Raw genomic sequence first — 19,389 nt, forward strand, 5'->3', positions numbered from 1 at the left:
GAGACACAGAAAGGTTAAGTGATTTGCCCATGGCCACCCACCTAGAAAATAGCAAAGCTGCAATTTTAACCCAGTCACTCTGACAGCAAGTCTATTCTCTCACTAGCTCTTTTTTTTTTTTTTTTTTTTTTTCTTTTTAGGGCCGCACCCACCGCATATGGAAGTTCCTAGGCCCGGGGTTGAATCGGAGCTACAGCTGCCAGCCTACGCCACAGCCACAGCAATGCCAGATCCAAGCCACATCTGTGACCTACACCACAGCCCACGGCAATGCTGGATCCTTAACCCACTGAGTCGGGGTCAGGGATCGAACCCACATCCTCATGGGTACTAGTCAGGTTTGCTACCTCTGAGCCACAAGGGGAACTCTCACTCTGTTTAAATCTTTAATCTCTCTCAGCAACAATTTTTATAGTTTTCCTTTAGTCAGATTTATCCTTTAGTATTTTGTATGTTTTACGCTATTCTAAATGATAAAAGTAATTTTAATTTCTGATTGCTTGTTGTTAGCATATAGAAACACTACTGTTTTTCAAAAGTTGCGTTTGTACCCTTCAGCCTTTCTAAACTCATTTATTAGTTGTATGAGCTCTTTGTAGGTTCCATAGGATTTTCTATGTAGACAATCACGTTGTTTGTATATAAGAAGGTTTCCTTCTTCCTTTCTAATCTAAGTGCCTTTTATTTCTTTTTCCTACCCAACTGCACAAGCCAGAACCTCCAGTTCAACGTTGAATAAATGTGGCCTTTCTTTTCAGCTCCACCATCTGCGGTGGAACCGCCACCAAGATGCATATATTTGTGAAGACCCTGACAGGCAAGACCATCACTCTCGAGGTTGAACCCTCAGATACATTAGAAAATGTAAAGGCTAAGATCCAGGATAAGATAGGAATTCCGCCTGACCAGCAAAGACTGACCTTTGCTGGCAAGCAACTGGAAGATGGACCTACTTTGACTACGACACTCAAAAGGTGTCCACTCTTCATCTTGTATTGAGACTTCGTGGTGGTGCTAAGAAAAGGAAGAAGAAGTCTTACACCACTCCCAAAAATAAGAGAAAAGCATAAGAGAAATGTTAAGCTGGCTGTCCTGAATAAGGTGGATGAGAACGGCAAAATCAGTCGTTGTCGGGAGTGCCCTTCAGATGAATGTGCTGCTGGAGTTTTATGGCCAGCCGCTTTGACAGACTTTATTGTGGCAAATGTTGCCTGAGCTATTGTTTTAACAAGCCAGAGATAAGTAATTGTATATTGGTTAATAAAAGACATGAGCTAATGAAATAACAACAACAAAAAAATGTGGCCTTTATCAGATTGAGGAAAATTCCCTTCTATTCCTAGTTTGCTCAGAATTTTTATCATCCATGGTTGTTGAATTTTGTCAAATACTTTTTTTGAGTCCATAGGCATGATCACGTCATTTTTCTTTTCAGTTTGTTAATATGAGGCATGACATTGATTTTTTTAATGTTAACCCAACTTTGAATTACAGGGATAAACCCAACCACTATGGAAAACAGTATGGAGGTTCCTCAGAAAACTAAATATAGAACTTCCGTATGATCCAGAAATCCAACTCCTGGGTACATATTTGGACAAAACTTTCATTCAAAAAGATACATGCAGGAGTTCCCGTCGTGGCACAGTGGTTAACGAATCCAACTAGGAACCATGAGGTTGCGGGTTCGGTCCCTGCCCTTGCTCAGTGGGTTAACGATCCGGCGTTGCTGTGAGCTGTGGTGTAGGTTGCAGACACGGCTCAGATCCTGCGTTGCTGTGGCTCTGGCGTAGGCCGGTGGCTACAGCTCCGATTCAACCCCTAGCCTGGGAACCTCCATATGCCGCGGAATCGGCCCAAGAAATAGCAACAACAACAACAACAACAACAACAAAAAAGACAAAAAAAAAAAAATACATGCACACCGATGTTCATTGCAGCATTATTTACATAGTCAATACGTGGGAACAACCTAAATGTCTGTCAACAGATGAATGGATTAAGAAGATGTGGTATGTATACACAATGGAATACTACTCAGCCATAAAAAAGAAAGAAATAATGCCATTTGCAGAGACATGGATGGAATTAAAGATTCTCATGCTAAGTGAAATAAGTCAGAAAGAGAAAGATAGGTACCATATGATGTCACTTATTTGTAGAATCTAAGATATGGCATAGATGAATCTATCTACAGAACAGAAATAGTCTCACAGACATGGAGAGCAGGCTTGTGGTTGCTGAGGGGGAGGGGAAGGGGGAGGGAGTGGGAGGGAGTGGGAGGGACTGGGAGTTTGGAGTTAATAGATGCAAACTATTACACTCGGAATAAGTGGGATAAACAGTGAGGTCCTGCTGTGTAGCACAGGAAACTGTATCCAATGACTTCTGATAGAACATGATAGAAGATAATGTGAGAAAAAGAGTGTCTGTATATGTATGACTGGGTCATTCTGCTGTATAGCAGAAATTGACAGAACACTGTAAATCAACTGTAATAAAATTTTTTAATAAATAAAATTTTGTTAATTTTTACATCTTTGGTCATGAGGCTTATTGGTCAATATATTTACTATGATTACTGATATGCGGAGTCATTACATCTACCATCTTGCTATTCATTTTCTATTTGTTCCATCTTTGTTCCCCTTTTCCTATTTTTCTACCTTTTTTCAGACTGACTTTTTTTTGGCTATGCCCATGGCATGCAGAAATCCTGGGGCCAGGGATTGAACCCGTGCCATAGCAGTGACCTGAGCCACAACAGTGACAACACTGGATCCTTAACCTGCTGTGCCACCTGAGAATTCCAGATTGACTATTTCCAAAGTATTCTTCTTTTATCTCTTTTCCTTTTTTTGTTTTTTTGTTTTTGTTTTTGTTTTTTTGGTCTTTTTATAGCTATACCTGTGGCATACAGAAATTCCCAGGCGAGGTGTCAAATTGGAGCTGTAGCTGCAGGCCTAGACCACAGCCATGGCTACACCAGATCCGAGCCACACTTTCAACCTATGCTGATGCCTGCAGCAACACCAGATCCTTAACCCACTGAGTGGGGTCAGGGATCAAACCCATATCCTCATGGATACTAGCTGGGTATCCACTCCTGAGCCACAGTGAGAACTCTCTTTACCTCTTTTTCTAAAAACTTGTTGCCATAATTCTTTGCTAGGTTATTTGAGGGATGCTTTAGCATTTATAGTGTACATCTTTACCTTATCACAGTCTACCTTGAAGTGATATTATACCACTTCACATGCAGTGTAAAAACCTTAAAGCAGTATAATTTAATTTCTTCTGTCCCAGCCTTTGCGCTGTGATTGTTTACTTCTACATATAAACTCCACAATAAATTGTCACTGTTTTTGCTTTATAAGTTGATTTTAAATAGGTTTAAATAATGAGAAAAATAAGTCGTTATGTTTAGATACTAGTACTATGTAGTTGCCCTTCCAGTGTTCTTCATTCCTTTGTGTCAATCTAGGTTTCCATCAGGTATCATTTGCCTTCTGTTTGAAGACTGTCCTTTAACATTTCTTGTAGTGCATCTCTGTTTTTTATATCTAAAAATTTCTTTCAGATTTTGTACATCTTAAAAAGTCCTATTTCTCCTTTTTGAAGGATATTTCACTGGTAAAGAACTTTAGATTGACACAATTTTGTTTTTGTTTTTATTTTTTACTGTTCTACTGTTTTCTCATTTGTATTGTTTTTGAGAAGAAATCTGCTGTCATCCATATCTTTGTTCCTCTGAACATACCTTTTTTTTTCTCTAGCTGTTAAGATTTTCCCTTTATTGCTTAAAGCAATTTGATTCTGATGTGCCTTGGTGTGGTCTTCTTCATGTTTCTTGTGCTATAGCTTTGTAGAATTTCTTAGATCTTTGGGCTTATAATTTTCATCAAATTTGGAATTACTTGGATATGATTTATTCAAGTATTTTTCTCTTCCCTCGTTCTCCTTTGCAGACTTCAATTACAGGTCTATTTGCCCACATAATGTTATGCCATTGTTAAAACTGATGTCTGTTTGACTCTTACAAGTGTGTTTGTTTGTTTTCCACATCCATGGCATGTGGAAGTTCCTGAGCCAGGGATCAAACCTGTACCACTGCAGTAATCAGAGCCACAGCAGTGACAATGCCAGATCCTTAACCTGATAAGCCACCAGGGAACTCCCTCTTTCAAGTTTTCAAATTTTTTTTAGGGTCAAACCCACGGCATATGGAAGTTCCAGGCTAGGCATCGAATCAGAGCTGCAGCTGATGGCTTACAACACAGCCACACTATAACACCAGATCCAAGCCACATCTGTGACCTACACCACACCTTGTGGCAATGCCAGATCCTTAACCCACCAAATGAGGCCAGATTGAACCTGCACCCTCATGGATACTAGTCAGGTTGTTTACCGCCGAGCCATGACGGGAGTACTGAGCACCAGTTTCTTCATCAACAAAAAAGAGTGCTGGAATAGATTGCTAGCCTTCAGACATTTTTTAAGTCATAGAAAACTTTTTTATTTTTTTCCAGCTAATTTTTTTTTTTTTTTGCAAACCTGTTCATAAAACAGACAAAAATAGAGCTGGCTGATTGAAATGGAGATTGAGAGGCAAGGTGTCTGATGTTCCCTTCTCCAAGCTCCCTCACCTGTCCTACAGCATCTGTAAGGTTTCCAGAGCATCAAGGAACCCAGTTTGAAAACAAGGGGATCCCAGGGAGTTCCCATCGTGGCCCAGTGGAAATGAACCTGACTAGTATCCATGAGGACGCAGGTTTGATTCCTGGCCTCGATCAGTGGGTTAAGGATCCGGCATTGCTGTGAGCTGTGGTGTAGGTCACAAACTTGGCTCTGATCTATGGCTGTGGTGCAGGCTGGTGGCTACAGCTCTGATTTGACCCCTAGCCCGGGAACCTCCATATGCCTCAGGTGCGGCCCTAAAAAAAAAAAGAAAGAAAACTAGGGGATCCCAAACTCTTGTCCAGGGATATGTATGCCTGGCTACATCAGAATCCCCTGATGGAGAACTACATTACTGACTCCTGGACTCCAATCCAAACTACTGAATCAGACTCCAGGGTGGTCCCTTGCAGCTGTATGTCTCACACACACTCTAGTTGATCTGATAGGCGGCACTGATACAGGCCCTCCCTGCTGAAACAGGCTGGGATCTCAGGGTTTAAGAAGCTGTTGATTCCTGTCCCCAGGTGTCATAATCCCCTGTTGTAACTGGAGCAGAGAATCAGAGGAGAACTGGCCAATTGCCACAAACATGCCGCAAAGTTGCCTCTGAAGTCACCTGGCCACGCCTGCCCTGGGGTTCCCAGGAGGCAAGCAAGTGAGGTGTGCTGCCATGGCCCAGGAACCCTCTGGTGGGACAAGAACTGAGGTTCTCCATACCAGGCCCTGGTGGTGACCCCAGAGCTGACTCAGTGGCCCTCCGTCAATGTGCCTGCCCCCTACACACACGCCCAGAGGCTCACTTACCTCTTAAACCAGAGGTTCAGGCAGGGATGCCTCAGAGGCTTGACACACCTCAGCAGCTTTGGCCCCAGCAGCCTCTTCAGCAGGCTGTGGGCCAGGAAGAAGAGGACCACACAGAAGAGGACGAACAATGCCAGGGCCCTCTGGAAATCCAGGAGGCAGGCAATCAGCAGAAAGGCAGCGAAAGCTGGGGGCAGGTGGGGGATGAAACAGAGAAAGGTCATGGATGATGACACTGGCATCTGCAGGACCCTGCAGTCCTACCCTCGGCCCACCTTACTCCAGCGGGAGCTCTCTGAGCCCTGGTTTCTTCATCTGGAAATGAGAACTGTCTCTACTTTGTCAGAGGGTTGTTAGGGAGTTAAGTGACAGAAAGAGTATGAAAGGGCTTTGCAAACTATAAAGTGCTGACCAAATGTGAGGGAGATGTACAAGGAGGAGGCAAGACAGCGTGAAGTGCCAAGCATCACTGAGGCACCTTCTCTGTCCCAGAGCCATGCTAGGTTCTGTGGAGGACAGAGATGGGTAGGCCAGGATCCTATTCTGAGTATTAATCAAGGACCATTTTTCTTCCTGAAATTTCCTTTTCCCCACTTTGCCCTTCTCCCCTTCAAGCAGCTAAGTCAGTCTATGCTATATCTCAAGAAAGGAATACAAGGAATCCCCATCGTGGCTCAGCGGTAATTAACCCGACTAGTATCCATGAGGATGCAGGTTCAATCCCTGGCCTTGTTTAGTGGGTTAAGGATCCAGCATTGCTGAGCTATAGTGTAGGTCTCAGGTGAGGCTCAGATCCTGAGTTGCTGTGGCTATGGCACAGGCTGGTAGTTACAGCTCTGATTCAACGTCTAGCCTGGGAACTTCCAAGTGCTGCATGTTTGCCCCTAAAAAGACCAAAAAAATTTTTTTAAAAAGAAAAGTAAGGAATAAGATAACACATAGTAGAGGGGAAATAGCTCTTCCTGGCTCATGAATTCCAAAAGCCAGGGTCCTTGAAAAATGGAAGAGACTAACAGACTTTCCATTGGTTAAAAAAAAAAAAAAATGGGGTGAAATGTTATAAGTGTAAAATCTCTACCTCTACCCCCTCTGCTACCAAACTAGTCAGAGGATCCCTGTGGGTCCCAAGGAAAAGGGCTCTGAGCCTGGGGAGGTGGCAAAAGCCCAGGTGTGCTTGTGGCATTTCGAGCAGAGGAGCCCTGCCCTAGGAAGGCAGAAAAAATTCAGAGAGAGAGGAATGTGCAGGGATTGTGTGGGTAAGCAGGTCCATAGAAAGCTTCTGAGGTCCTGCACATCTGAGCAGGCACTGGGGCAGCAGAAAGGATCGCTGTGGTGGCTCAGGGAGGAAGGAGACAGGACAGGCCGTGATGGAGATGGGCATGTCTCCATGGCTACCTGCAAAGGCAGAGAACCCAGGACCAGTGGAGAAATGGACAGGTGAGTAGACACCTGAGGACTGACGGTGGATAAGCGCCCCCAGGGACTCCTAAGGATGGGGATATTCTCAGGATTGACAGAGAAATTGACAGAAATTTTTCAGTTCCTATCACTCACTTGGAATGATGAAATTGAAATAGAAAATAAGGGAGTTCCCATTGTGGCTCAGCCTAAATGAATCCAATTAGTATCCATGAGGGCACGGGTTCGATCCCTGGCCTCATTCACTAGCCTAAGGATCTGGCATTGCCGTGAACTGTGGTGTAGGTCGCAGATACAACTCAGATCCTGCGTTGCTGTGGCTGTGGTGTGGGCCAGCAGCTACAGCTCCAATTCAGCCCCTAACCTGGGAACCTCCATATGCCTTGGATGTGATCCCAAAAAGCAAAAAAAAAAAAGAAAGCAAGTTGAGTTACGGAAAATAAAGTTACCTTCCTCTCACAGAGACGTTTGTGTGCTAGGACTCCTGCCTGTGTGGATGTCATTTAGAAGCACACAGGTGAGGCTTTTCAGGGCTGTGGGAGGGGGGAGGTGGCAGGAGAGGGGCACCCAGCTCAGAGCTTATAGCACTGCCAGGTTACTCCTCACAGTCACACCGCAGTGGGTGCTATGCTGATCCCCATTAGAGTCGAGAAGTAAATGACCCACACAGGGAGGAGATGGGGCTGGGAGTCCAACCCAGGTCTATCTGTGGCCGGTGGGGATGCAGGGAGGAAGAGCACGTCATGCAGGAGAGGGGGCTGCTGACTGGACGAGTCCTCCAGGCAGGAAATAGGATAAATGTGGCTTAGGAAGTATTTTTCATCCTTCTAGGGTCCATTGACCCCACTGGTGACAGGATCCCTGCCCCACTCTTAGCCCACATGGTCCAGCAGTGCCTGACTCACTTCAGGGATGTGAGACCCATCCTGGGCCCAGGGGTGGGCACCTGACCCAAGCTGGGTCCAACAAAAACCTCCAAGGACTTGGCCAGAAATATGGGGCAAGAGGCACATGCTTCTGGGATCGGGACTGTGAGGCCCTTTCTGTCAGTCAGTTGGCAGCCATGGAGAAAGTCTGCCTGAGGCAATAAAGCCATTACTATGCCTCAGAACGAGTGCTGAGAACTCGAGCTTCCTTTCTCTACCACGCCTGCTTTCAGAAAGTACATGAAGGACCTCACCATAGAAGACACGATGCACTAAGTATATCCAAAAGCTGACGTTCCCATTACGGCACAGCAGAAATGAATCTGACTAGGATCCACGAGGTTTTGGGTTCGATCCCTGGCCTCACTGAGTGGGTTAAGGATCTGGCATTGCCGTGAACTGGGGTGTAGGTCGCAGATGCAGCTCAGATCTGGCGTTGCTGTGGCTCTGGCTTAGGCCAGCAGTTGTAGCTCCAATTTGACCCCTAGCCTGGGAACCTCCATATGCCACATGTGAGGGCCTCAAAAGACAAAAAGACAAAAAAAAAAAAAAAAAAAAAAAAAAAAAGATATCCAAAAGCTGGAAGAAACCAAAATCACCCAAACGTGCAGAAAGTAAGGGATGATTTCATGACTGAGACTGACTTTCTGATAGCCCTGACAAAAGTGGACATGGGATGAGTTGGTCATTTCCATTAGCTGCTAGAAGGAATTCAGTGGTTTCTTTAAGAGAAGCAAATCTGAGTCTTATTAAAAATGGAGAAGGCCCTGCTCAGCTCCTGCCAGTGTGGACCTCACTGTCTGACATCTCCAGGAGCGAGCTTCTGGGGCCATCAACCAGCCCCATCTCAGCAGATGGCCATGCTTTTGATTTCATCATGAAGAGCTGGGGGGCCACCGCTGTCACATGTCCGTGGCCTCTCCCACACAGGGCCCCCACACCCACCGCCCCTCTCTAGCTCCCCTCTCTAGCTCCCACCCACCAAGCCAGGCCGAGCCCCCTGCTGTGAAGACCCTCCCCTCCCAAGGGGACCCTGCTCCACCCATCATCTCTGTCTCCTTCCACTTCACCTTCTCATTCCCTGCTCATAAACACATTCAGAGCGTCTCCCTTCACAAACACACCCTCCCTTGACACTGCCACACCCTCCCATTAATATTCCCGTCCAGTTCCCATTAAGAAATAAATTTCTCGGAAGAGCTGACTAGACTTACTGTCTGCACTGCCTCTCCTCCCCGTTCTCCAGTCCAGCTTTTGTACCTCCTCCCTAAGTCACCATGACTCCTGGTCCCTAAATCCCGTGGACACGGCTCCATCTCTGTCCCCCGGTCCCTTGAGATGCTGGTGATCTTTCCCTCCTTCTTGAGACCCTGCAGCACCAACTCTGCTCCTGGTCTCCTGTTGCCACCCCATCTCCACGCCTTTTCAGGGCTCCTCTTCCTCTCCAGCTCCTCCGGGATGGCTGGTCCCCAGGTTTCTGCATTTGAACCACCTCTAAATTCATTCTCCAAGCAGCCCTAGGAAACCCCCTCTTCTCCCAGATGCCTGGCTGCAGTACTTCCAACACACTGTCCAAAACAACTTGCACCCCACCCATTCCCCGCCAAGCCACCCTCCTCCACCCTGTTCCCTAGCTCTAGGGGAGAGCATTGGCCACCCCTTGGCCCAGGCAGAACCCAGAGGCATCCCAGATTCCAGGGCCTCCCTTGTCCTGCAGGGTTGATGGCTCCCAAGCCTGGCTGATGTGGCTCCCCGGGGATTTCTCAAATCTACTCCCTTGCATCTTCCACCACCTGGTCTTCCCACTATCTCCTTCTCCAGTCTTTCCTGCTGTCTCTTCTGGGGTTCCACAGTGTGAACCCTGACACTTCCCTGTTTAAATCCTTCAATGGCTCTCTCTGAGGGTAAAATCCAAGTCTCCCCCACCCCATCCAATACCAGGTCCCTTCTCATTCCTCCAGTCTCATGCTTTGGCACTCCTGGCTTAGAACTTCACCCTCTGGCCACGCTAGACAATTTATCAGCTGCCTGATCACATGCTGCGTGTTTTCACCTTTGCTCAGGTGTTCCTCTGCAGGTGTGCCTCCTCACTCCTACTGCCCTGTCCCTCTACCTGGCTAACTCCTGCTCAGTCTGTGAAACTCAAATGTTACCTCTTCCTGGAAGTCCTCCCTGATCACTTCCACAGCCTTCCTTGGCGCTCCCAGATGGCTGTGTGCATTATGTAGAATATTTGTTCTCCTCTTGCTACCAATCAGAGAGTACCTTGGGAATAAGATCTGGTCTGGCTTAATGCAGATGTCCCAGCTTCTGGAATGAGAGCTGGCCCTGAGCTGGAGCTTAACAAACCTTTGTTGAGTTATTGGGTAAGTGAATGAACCTGCCTTGAGACATGGTGGCTGAAACCTGGCTGGTGGGGGCTGGGCAGGCTAGGGCAGGAGAGGCTGGGCCCCCATTCACCAGTACAGAGCAGGCCTGTGCAGATCCATCGAAACAGCTGTGTGTGCTCCCTGCAGAAGCGTCTCACTCTCAGGGCTGGCTGCAGGCTCCTCCTGGGGAGAAGGCCAGCAGGGTCAACAAGTGCCCCCCCACCAAAACCCACCCCCATGGGGATCCCCAACACCTCCAGGTAGAAGCCTGGGGAGATATTATAGGGGATATATTATAGGTATATCCCCTATAATATCTCAACATGGGAGTTCCTGTTGTGGCTCAGCCATTAACGAATCCGACTAGCACCCATGAGGATGCAGGTTCAATCCCTGGCCTTGCTCAGTGGGTTAAGGATCCGGCATTGCTATGGCTATGGCATAGGCCAGCAGCTATAGGTCCGATTCCACCCCTAGCCTGGGAACCTTCATATGCTGTGGGTGCAGCCCTAAAAGCAAAAAAAAAGGCAACATGGAGTGAGCCAGGCACTGGTCTTGACGTCCCATGGGGCTGAAAGGCAACCCTAATCCAGAGCAAACTAAGAAGTGGCTCAGGCCATCCTCTCCTCCAGCCTCTGTTTGTACCATCTGTGCCTCAGCCTGGAGCAGCACTCTGATCCCAGTGATGATGCTGCTTCCGGGCTCAGGAAGGAGTGAACTGAGACCATAAGCAAGAAGCTAATCAATGCACAGAAAGGCACAAACCACAGCGGCTGCCTCCCCTGCCCTGTCTCATCTCTACCTGTCTGTGGAGCAAGGTGGGGAGGCTCCCGGCTCTGCATTTACACCCTTGGGACCTCATCCTCTGAGTCAACGGCTCCTCCCAGCGAGAGGAAGTGTGAACAGCCCACTGGCCCCCATCACATATCCCCACCACCTCCCAAACCCAGTGCAAGTACCAATTCTTGCCTGGTCACTTGGTCCCTTATCTGAATCTGGAGGAAAGGCTGGTACCTGAACAGCCTTGTTCCAGCTGCCCCCCCCCCTTCTGCAGGGCTTGAGTCACTGCCAGGGGTCTGGCCTCATTCACGCTCTTTGTTTTGCCGAAGCTATCTCCTCCTCTACCCCCACCTCCCGCCTCCCAGGTGAGGTGTTCATTCCTCATCTCCCCCCCAAAGCAGACCAATGGAAGACCCTCACCCTGTGCTCCCCTCAGCTCAGGAGCTGGCCAGTGAGGACCATTCCCTCAGTGGGCCTAGGCATTGGGAGGCTGAGCTCTAGGCTTGAACTTGCTGCCTGTGTGGCCTGTGTACCCAGCCTGGGCCTGCCTCTCTCCCTCTCTGGGCCTCAGCCTCCCCACGTGAAACGAGGGGCCCGGCCCAGTCTCAGGATTTTCAAACTCAGCCTCAAGTTTCCGAGGTGCACCAGCGACTAAATGGGGCAGATGGCAGATGGGGAGTGAAGAAGGGACCAGGCTGAGTCAGGGCCCCCTCCACCTTCAACCAGAGTGGCCCATGGTATAAATCAGAGGTCCCAATGGGATTTCACTCTGGCTGCTTCAAAGCAGATTGGGAGCCGCTGGCAGGGCTCACCTCTGAGGCAGAGGCCAGTGGAACCCACTTGGCTAAAACACGTTTACTCCTTTCATCAATAAAGGTTTAGAGAGCTCCTTCCCTGTCAGGGGGCCAGGGTCCCCATCCCTGCTCCCCACAGGGACCTCTTTCCCAGCCCAGCCCACCGTCCTGGAGCCCACCTACCGTCCCAAATGCTCCGGGCCAGCCTTGCTCCAGCTGCCTCCCACTTCCGCCGGGCTTGAGTCGCTGCCAGGGGTCCGGCCTTCCTCCTAAAGCCACCAGATATGGACCAGAGTGTGCCTCTCGCCTCAAGTGAGAACTACAGCCGGGGGCCTAGAGTGTGGAGAGACCCAGGCTGCCACCAGTGTGCTCACGGTCACCTCAGGAGTAGGCTGGGGTGGGGGCTGGGCACAGGAAGGAACCAGAGGGCAACTTTTTTCTTTTATTTTTAGGGCTGCACTCTCAGCATATGGAGGTTCCCAGGCTAGGGGTCAAATTGGAGCTACAGCTGCCAGCCTACACCACAGCCACAGCCACACAGGATCTGAGCCACGTCTTCGACCTACACCACAGCTCATAGCAACACCAGATCCTTAACCCACTGAGGGAGGCCAGGGATCGAACCTGCAACCTCATGGTTCCTAGTCGGATTTGTTTCCACTGCACTACAATGGGAACTCCACAGAGGGCAACTTAATTCTATTCCAAAACACACTGAGTACCTCCTGGGTGCTGCGCTCTGTGCTGCACATAGCCTGTCCACAGGCAGCTCAGGGTCTGCACAAGGCAGGGACACATGTTGAGGGGAGGTTGGGAGGGAAGAAGGTGTCATACGAGCTCCAAAGTTCGGGGTGGTGGGCCTTGACCTGGCCATTCCAGAGCAAGGACATGAGTGCCTGCTCCTCAGAGGCAGAGACTTCCCCAAGGTCCCCTAACCCCATCACGTGGTTTCTCCTTGTCCTTAGCTCACAGCTCAAATGTCACTCTCTGGTTGAGTCCTCTCACCTTTTGGATGAGGGCAGGCTATGCTAACACACGGTAGGTGTGCAACAGAGGTTTCGTGAGTGGAATGAGCAGGCTCAACATGCTGCAGGGTTGCTAAGTGTCGAAGCAAAGAGATGCGGAGAAGGTGGGGGTGGGAGGAAGATGTGAACAAAGGCCCCTCCCGTCAAGGGGCCAAACCAGGATGGGGGGAGGGGACAGACCAGGCTTTCCAGCAGCTCGGCCCCCATGTTCTCCAAACCATTGGCCACTGATGTGAGAGAGATGGGGTCCCTCTGTCTCGGTGTATTGTCCTCCATGTGCCAGACCTTCCAGCTGAAAGACAGAGTCAGGGTCCAAGGCTGAAAGGGGAGGCCAGGCAGGACCCAATGAGGGGCTGGGTAAGGGGAGGAGCATGGGAGGGAGGGGGCTGTGGGGGAGGAGCAGCAGCCTAACACAACATCTACCACCCCAGGGGGCAACTCTCAGGAGGCCAGAGGCCCTAGCAACAGAGGAAGGCCCCTCTTCCTGCACTTACTTCTGAACCTGAGAGGCCAAGCAGAACCAAGGCAAATGCCTTCCATTTCACAGGGAAGCAAAGGAAGGAATTATGTACATCATGTCTATGTATCTGACACAGGCATTTTCCTGAAGACAGGACCTAGCTTTCATCAGTCCCCACAACAGGTTAAAATCATTGCCATTAAGTGATCATTTTATTGTATTATACTCTCCCTTCTCTGAAAGATGGAGAGACAAATCCTGAAGATATCGTTCCAGTCCCTGGATCCAACCATACCTGAAACCAGTCCTGTCCCTCAACTTTTCAATTGCAAGAGCCAATCTAGGAGTTCCCATCATGGCTCAGTGGAAATGAATCTGACTAGCATCCATGAGGTTGCGGGTTCAATCCCTGGCCTTGCTCAGTGGGTTAAGGAGCCAACATTGCCATGAGCTGTGGTGTAGCTTGCAGATGCAGCTCAGATCTGGCATTGCTGTGGCTGTGGTGTAGGCTGGCAGCTATAGCTCCAATTGGATGTCAAGACTGGGAACCTCCATATGCCACGGGTGCATCCCTAAAGCCCTAAAAAGACAAAAAGACAAAAACAAACAAACAAACGAGCCAATAAAGTCTCTCTCTCTCTCTCTTTTTTTTTTTTTTTTTTTTCTGGCTGAAGCTCAGTTTAGAAGGCTAAATAAGAGCCCTAACTAAGATCCTATCTCTCTCCACTCCTGTCCCCTCTCTTTTTCTTCCCCTCAAGGAGCAACCAACCCTCTGCAAATGCTAGAGGACATGCACATGCACAGGGGCGAGCACAGGCGCACACATGAGCAGAGACACACAGGGAAGTGCACACACAGCAGAGCCTGGGGAAGTCCAGCCACCCCTGCTCACACACAAACACAGACACACAGCTGCACAGAGAGCAGTAGGCTCCTCTTCCTACTCACGCATTCGTGGTCAACAAGTCCCTCTCACAGACAGACGGAAGGGAGTATTTCCACAGGGACAGATCAGATCCAACCTGCTTGAACTTTGGCCTGTCTTCTCATTTCAGTGCAAATTCCTGGGCAGAGTCCAGAGTTTGAGTAGGCTGGGCCTCTCACCCGGCTCTGTCCAGCATCCTCTCCAGAGCCCAGGGCCACGGCTAGGGCAGGGACCCCAGCCTCTCTCAGGGGAAAGAGGCCCCACTCTACTACAGTGGGGTTCAATCCCTGGCCTCGCTGGAGCCTGGCCCATGGAGTTCCTGCTTAGTCACAGAATCTACCATCTTCATCTGAGACACCCTTCTCTCTTTCCTGCTTCCAAAGAGGCTCACCTCATCCAGTAAGCCCTCTTTTATTATTTGCATCCTCCCCATATCTCCTCCTGGGGCCTCCTTTTCCACCTGCCATCAGTGCTATTCAGCTTTTTTTTTTTTTTTTTTTGTCTTTTGTTGTTGTTGTTATTGTTGTTGTTGCTATTTCTTGGGCCGCTCCCGCGGCATATGGAGGTTCCCAGGCTAGGGGTTGAATCGGAGCTGTAGCCACCGGCCTACGCCAAAGCCACAGCAATGCGGGATCCGAGCCGCGTCTGCAACCTACACCACAGCTCACGGCAACGCCGGATCGTTAACCCACTGAGCAAGGGCAGGGACCGAACCCACAACCACATGGTTCCTAGTCGGATTCGTTAACCACTGCGCCACGACGGGAACTCCTATTCAGCTTTTTGAATTGTGTATTTTATCATTCATTTTACGTCTTACCAAGTCTCCCTTTTCTTATTGGACCATGAATTATAACAGCAGCCTATTTTCCTGAGCTTGAAGATAAGGAAAGCAGTGTGGTACCACAAGCAGTAAAAGTGTTTCAGAGCAAAAATCACAGTTAGCCCCCCTTTTCCATTTTTTTTTAAACTGACCCCTAAGCAACAGTGTGCAAAGTCAAGGGACAAACACTTTCAGGTTTCAATCCTCAAACTAAACATTAAACTTATCTGACAGCATTGACATCTCTTTAATAATTAATCATACGCAGTCAGGACAAAACCCCCTACAATGCATAAACACTTCCTGGTACCCGGAGGCGGAGTTACCAGCACAGGCTGGTTGTTTTGGAAGTTTGGGGACCATGATGGATGAAGCGCAAGGGCACCTCTTCTGTTTAAAAGCAGTTTTTGGCATTCTGATTACCAAAGCATTGCACATGCATCATTAAACATGTAAGCATTATAGAAATATGGCGTTCCTGTCGTGGCTCAGTGAAAACCAATCTGACTAGCATCCACCAGGACACAGGTTTGATCCCTGGCCTTGCTCAGTGGGTTAAGGATCCTGTGTTGCTGTGGCTGCGGTGTAGGCCAGCAGCTACAGCTCCACTTTGACCCCTATCCTGGGAACCTCCATATGCCACAGATGTGGCCCCCCAAAGACCCCCCCCCCGAAAAAAAAGAAAGAAAGGAATATACAAAACACAGGATGTTAAAAATCCCTCTAATCTAAGCCCTCTGGAGATGACCACCATTGAGCTTGTGGAATTTTTCTCCAGACTTTTTTCATAAGCAAATACCCATTTATGTTACTCATTTTACAAAAGAGGCTCGCACTACACCAGATTGATTACAATTTGCTTTTCTGGGTGGAGATCCACACCATGCCTCACTCACCCTGTTGGGGACTCACGTGATGCCCTGATTAGAAACTAAAGATCTGTGGTGTCATCTGGTTTATCCTAAGCAGGACTCCTGCCACCCTGGGCAGCCTCCACAGGGATGGGCTTGCAGCTGCCCTGGCCGGCGAACCTCAGAACAGCAGAGGGGATGGTAACGGCTTCTCTGCCTCTGCACCCTTCTAACCTCTTCCTCCCTCCCCTCTCCTTTTCCTGCCCCCTCTTCTCTCCCCTCCCCCCTTCCTCCTACCTCCTCTCCTCTCCCCTTCTCTCTTGGTTTCTCCTGGTGCCCAGAGAGAAGCCAGGAGGCACAACCCATCCAATAGCAGCCAAACTTGTTTCAAAACATTCCTTACATTGCCCCGTAGAGCCTTGACATCTTCATGCACCCTGACCTCTAAGACCAGGATTTAATAGGCTGTGTGTCTTGGAATGAACCTGAGCTTATAGCCCCAATGTCCAGATTCAGCGCTGGTTCTCTAAGTTAACTTGTTTCCTCATCTGTAAAGTGGTGGGGGTGAGCAACAGTACCTACCTCATAAATAAATATTGATGGGGATAACATGAGCTCATGCAAGTGAGGTGCTTGGCAGAGGCTAGCACCATCATCAGGCTGACCAGTGTCATCGCTGTCACAGGTCCCATCACAAGACTGTCCTGACACTCTGCTCTCCTCCTCCAGGCTGGGAGATTCTGTGTTGCTCCCCTGCTCCTGCCATCAAGGAGGGGCAGCCAACAGTGATCCCAGCCCCCAGAAGCCAGATGCTCCTTTGGGTGGAATTGGGCTGAGAGCCACACCTGGGTGGTTGGGAGGCTGGGTGGGTTGGGATAAACCCCAGAGAAGGAACAAGAGCTGGTCGACCTCAGTGGTCCTGGCCCCATCCAGCTGTGGGACCTCACTGTGCACTTGACCCCCCTTTGACCTGTTTCCTGAGGAGATGATGTCACTGGGGTGGCAGAGTGAGGCCTGGGACTGAGTCAGGGCTGGGTCACGGGGTCCAGGCAGAGGAAGGCAAGGACTATATATGTGTGATTTCCCTTCCAATCAAGACAGAAGTTTAGAAGGATTTATGTGAGGAGAGGCTCCACCTCTCCCACCCCAGCCCATTCCTCAGAGGCAATCCCTTACTGTTTCTGGCTTCAGTGCTCTGGGGCCACTCCTGTTTCAGGGGAATTCTTGGTCAGAGTGGGAGGGAATCCATTCTCCTTGCTTGGTTCTGATACAATGCTGAGGATATTATAATACCATATGTAACACATCTGATGTCACATGTAATATCAGATCTATCATATTATATCAGACCTCATCAGAGATGGTCAAAAATCCCTTTATTTTCTTTCCCTTTCTCTCTCTCTCTCTCTCTCTCTTTTTTTTTTTTTTTTTTTTTGTCTTTTCAGGGCCACATCCACAGCATATGGACGTTCCCAGGCTAGGGGTCAAATCAGAGCTGCAGCTGTCACAACAACAAGGGATTTAAGCCATGTCTGTGACCTATGCCACAGCTCATGGCAACACCAGATCCTTAATACACTGAGTGAGGCCAGGGATTGAACCTGTGTCCTCATGGATACTAGTCAGGTTCATGTGTCCTGAGCCACAACAGGAACTCCGTTCCCTTTATTTTCTTCTCACAATTTTGCCCGCTCTCACTTCTTGGCTCTTTGTAGATGAGGTCTCTTTCATCGCATTGATTCATGAGTCCAAGCAGTGGCCAAAAAAGAGAGGCTCCTCTCTGGTCAAGTTCCACAAGCATTCCTCTTTCCTAAGCCTGCTTCTCTCTTTCTTAATCCTGAGCTGTTGGCAGAAAGGACATCTAGTACAATGTTCCCTTTCCCACTGGGGGTGTTGGAAGATGAGCTTCCTAGAGTCCGAGTAGAACTATTCTAAACTAGAAAGCATGTACAAATTCTGATGACAGATAGCAAAATACAAAAACAGAAGAATTCTCTTAGATGTTTACACTGACTACTTGTAACTCTTACACACTTTCCATGGGAAAGGACCCTCTCAAGACTTAGAACACAGTGCTATTCCAGCACCTATATAGCTCTTTCAGGGGTTCCCAGGGGAAGAGAATACTCCAAATAACCAAAAGGCCAAACTCCTGCCCAGCTTACTTGCCATGACTGTCCCACCATCTCCTGATACAGTCCACCCCTTGACTTTCTAGTCATTGGGATCAGATGGGCCCAAATGGCCTCTATCTAACATAAGATGAAAGAATGGATCTGGGGCTCATCTCTCGGCACAACAGTAAAAGGCCAGTAAAGTAAGGACACCTGGTCCCACACCCATGAGGGCTCATGGCCACCAGTGGGGAAATTATCCCCAAGCAGCTAACAGATCACTCTTCCCAAATAGTTAACTGGCTGCTAGTCTGTGAAGTGTATTTCCCTTGTTGCTGATGTTTTACCTTCTATACCTCTTGCCTTCCACCTCATATTAGCTTTTCATATACTAAGAGTTTGAGATGTTTCCTTTTTCAGTTTGAACCAGGTTAAGATGTTCCACCAATGTAGGCCTTAATTCATATTATCCTGTTGGACTCAAAGATGACATCGCTGGCTTTTGTAGGTTTTATATGAAAGGGTATATCCTCCTTTTCAAGGCACCCATTTCCTGCCAGCCAAGGGCAGTGGCTGGGGGGCTCTTATTTCTAATATCCATTGCTTTGTTGGTCCAGAGCCTGATGCTGAGTCCCAGCTGCCAAGCGGGTTAATTACACAGGCAAAAATGGTTCCTTGATTGTTCTGTCCTCTTTCCCTGGCAGGGAAGTGGTCTGATGTGGCACCAATGAGCCTTGGAGCAAAGCCAGACATTTTTACAGAAGGTCCATGGGAAGGACTGTAGGCCTCCTGGGAGAAGCCAGTAAAATGAATCTACCACAGATCAGAAGTGTCCTAGGAAAGGAAAGGTGCTGGCAAACTGGGCGTCACAAGTTCAAAACAATTGTTAGGAAGAACAAAAGTGGACACTTCTGAGTGTCACATCTAGACACTGAAACTTTCCAGGCATATCCTGCTTTCCTCCACCCCATGGAATTCCACCAACAATATCAGGCTATAGGGGAGTTCCTGTTGTGGTAGTGGAAATGAATCTAAGATCTGTGAGGACGCACTCAGTGGGCTAAGGATCCAGCATTGTTGTGAGTTGTGGTGTGGATCACAGATTGGCTCGGATCTGGAAATGCTGTGGCTGTGGTGTAGGCTGGCAGCTGCAGTTCTGATTCAACCCCTAGCCTGGGAACTTCCATATGCCACGGGAGTGGCCCTGAAAAGACAAAAAAAAAAAAAAAAAAATGCTGTAGAACGCCATTTTACGTTCTGATTGGTATCAACAGTTCTTCCTGTGTGGGCCTGCCAGGTACATATCATGACCCACTTTGAAATGCTGCCTTCCATTCCACTCTGCTGCAAAAGCCAGTTTCACCATTCCCAAGGTTATGTCCAACTCCCTGCAGTTCCATGACATGGAGGTTTGTGGAG

The 19,389-nt window shown here is 48.7% G+C and overlaps 1 protein-coding gene and 1 pseudogene across 2 annotated transcripts in view; one reads left to right on the forward strand and one right to left on the reverse strand.

Moving 5' to 3' along the window:
- Positions 1 to 14,281, reverse strand: part of SLC28A1 (solute carrier family 28 member 1) — a 49,938-nt gene extending 35,657 nt beyond the window's left edge. The window contains exons 1-5 of one of the 2 annotated variants that reach the window (XM_021098294.2): positions 14,206 to 14,281; positions 12,978 to 13,089; positions 11,956 to 12,041; positions 10,290 to 10,381; positions 5,488 to 5,671 (exon numbers count right to left, since the gene is read on the reverse strand). In XM_021098294.2, the coding sequence (XP_020953953.1) occupies positions 5,488 to 5,671; positions 10,290 to 10,381; positions 11,956 to 12,041; positions 12,978 to 13,073 (458 nt within the window). In that variant the 5' untranslated portion in view covers positions 13,074 to 13,089; positions 14,206 to 14,281. 2 annotated transcript variants of the gene reach the window in all.
- LOC146401611 (ubiquitin-ribosomal protein eS31 fusion protein pseudogene) lies at positions 790 to 3,320 on the forward strand (annotated as a pseudogene).
- Positions 14,282 to 19,389: the final 5,108 nt, after the last annotated feature.

The sequence above is a fragment of the Sus scrofa genome, chromosome 7, assembly GCF_054392235.1.
Source record: "Sus scrofa isolate SSC_HxYL_T2T_F1_AM1 chromosome 7, Sscrofa_HxYL_maternal_Yorkshire_Landrace_v2.0, whole genome shotgun sequence".
Classification (NCBI taxonomy): Eukaryota; Metazoa; Chordata; class Mammalia; order Artiodactyla; family Suidae; genus Sus; species Sus scrofa.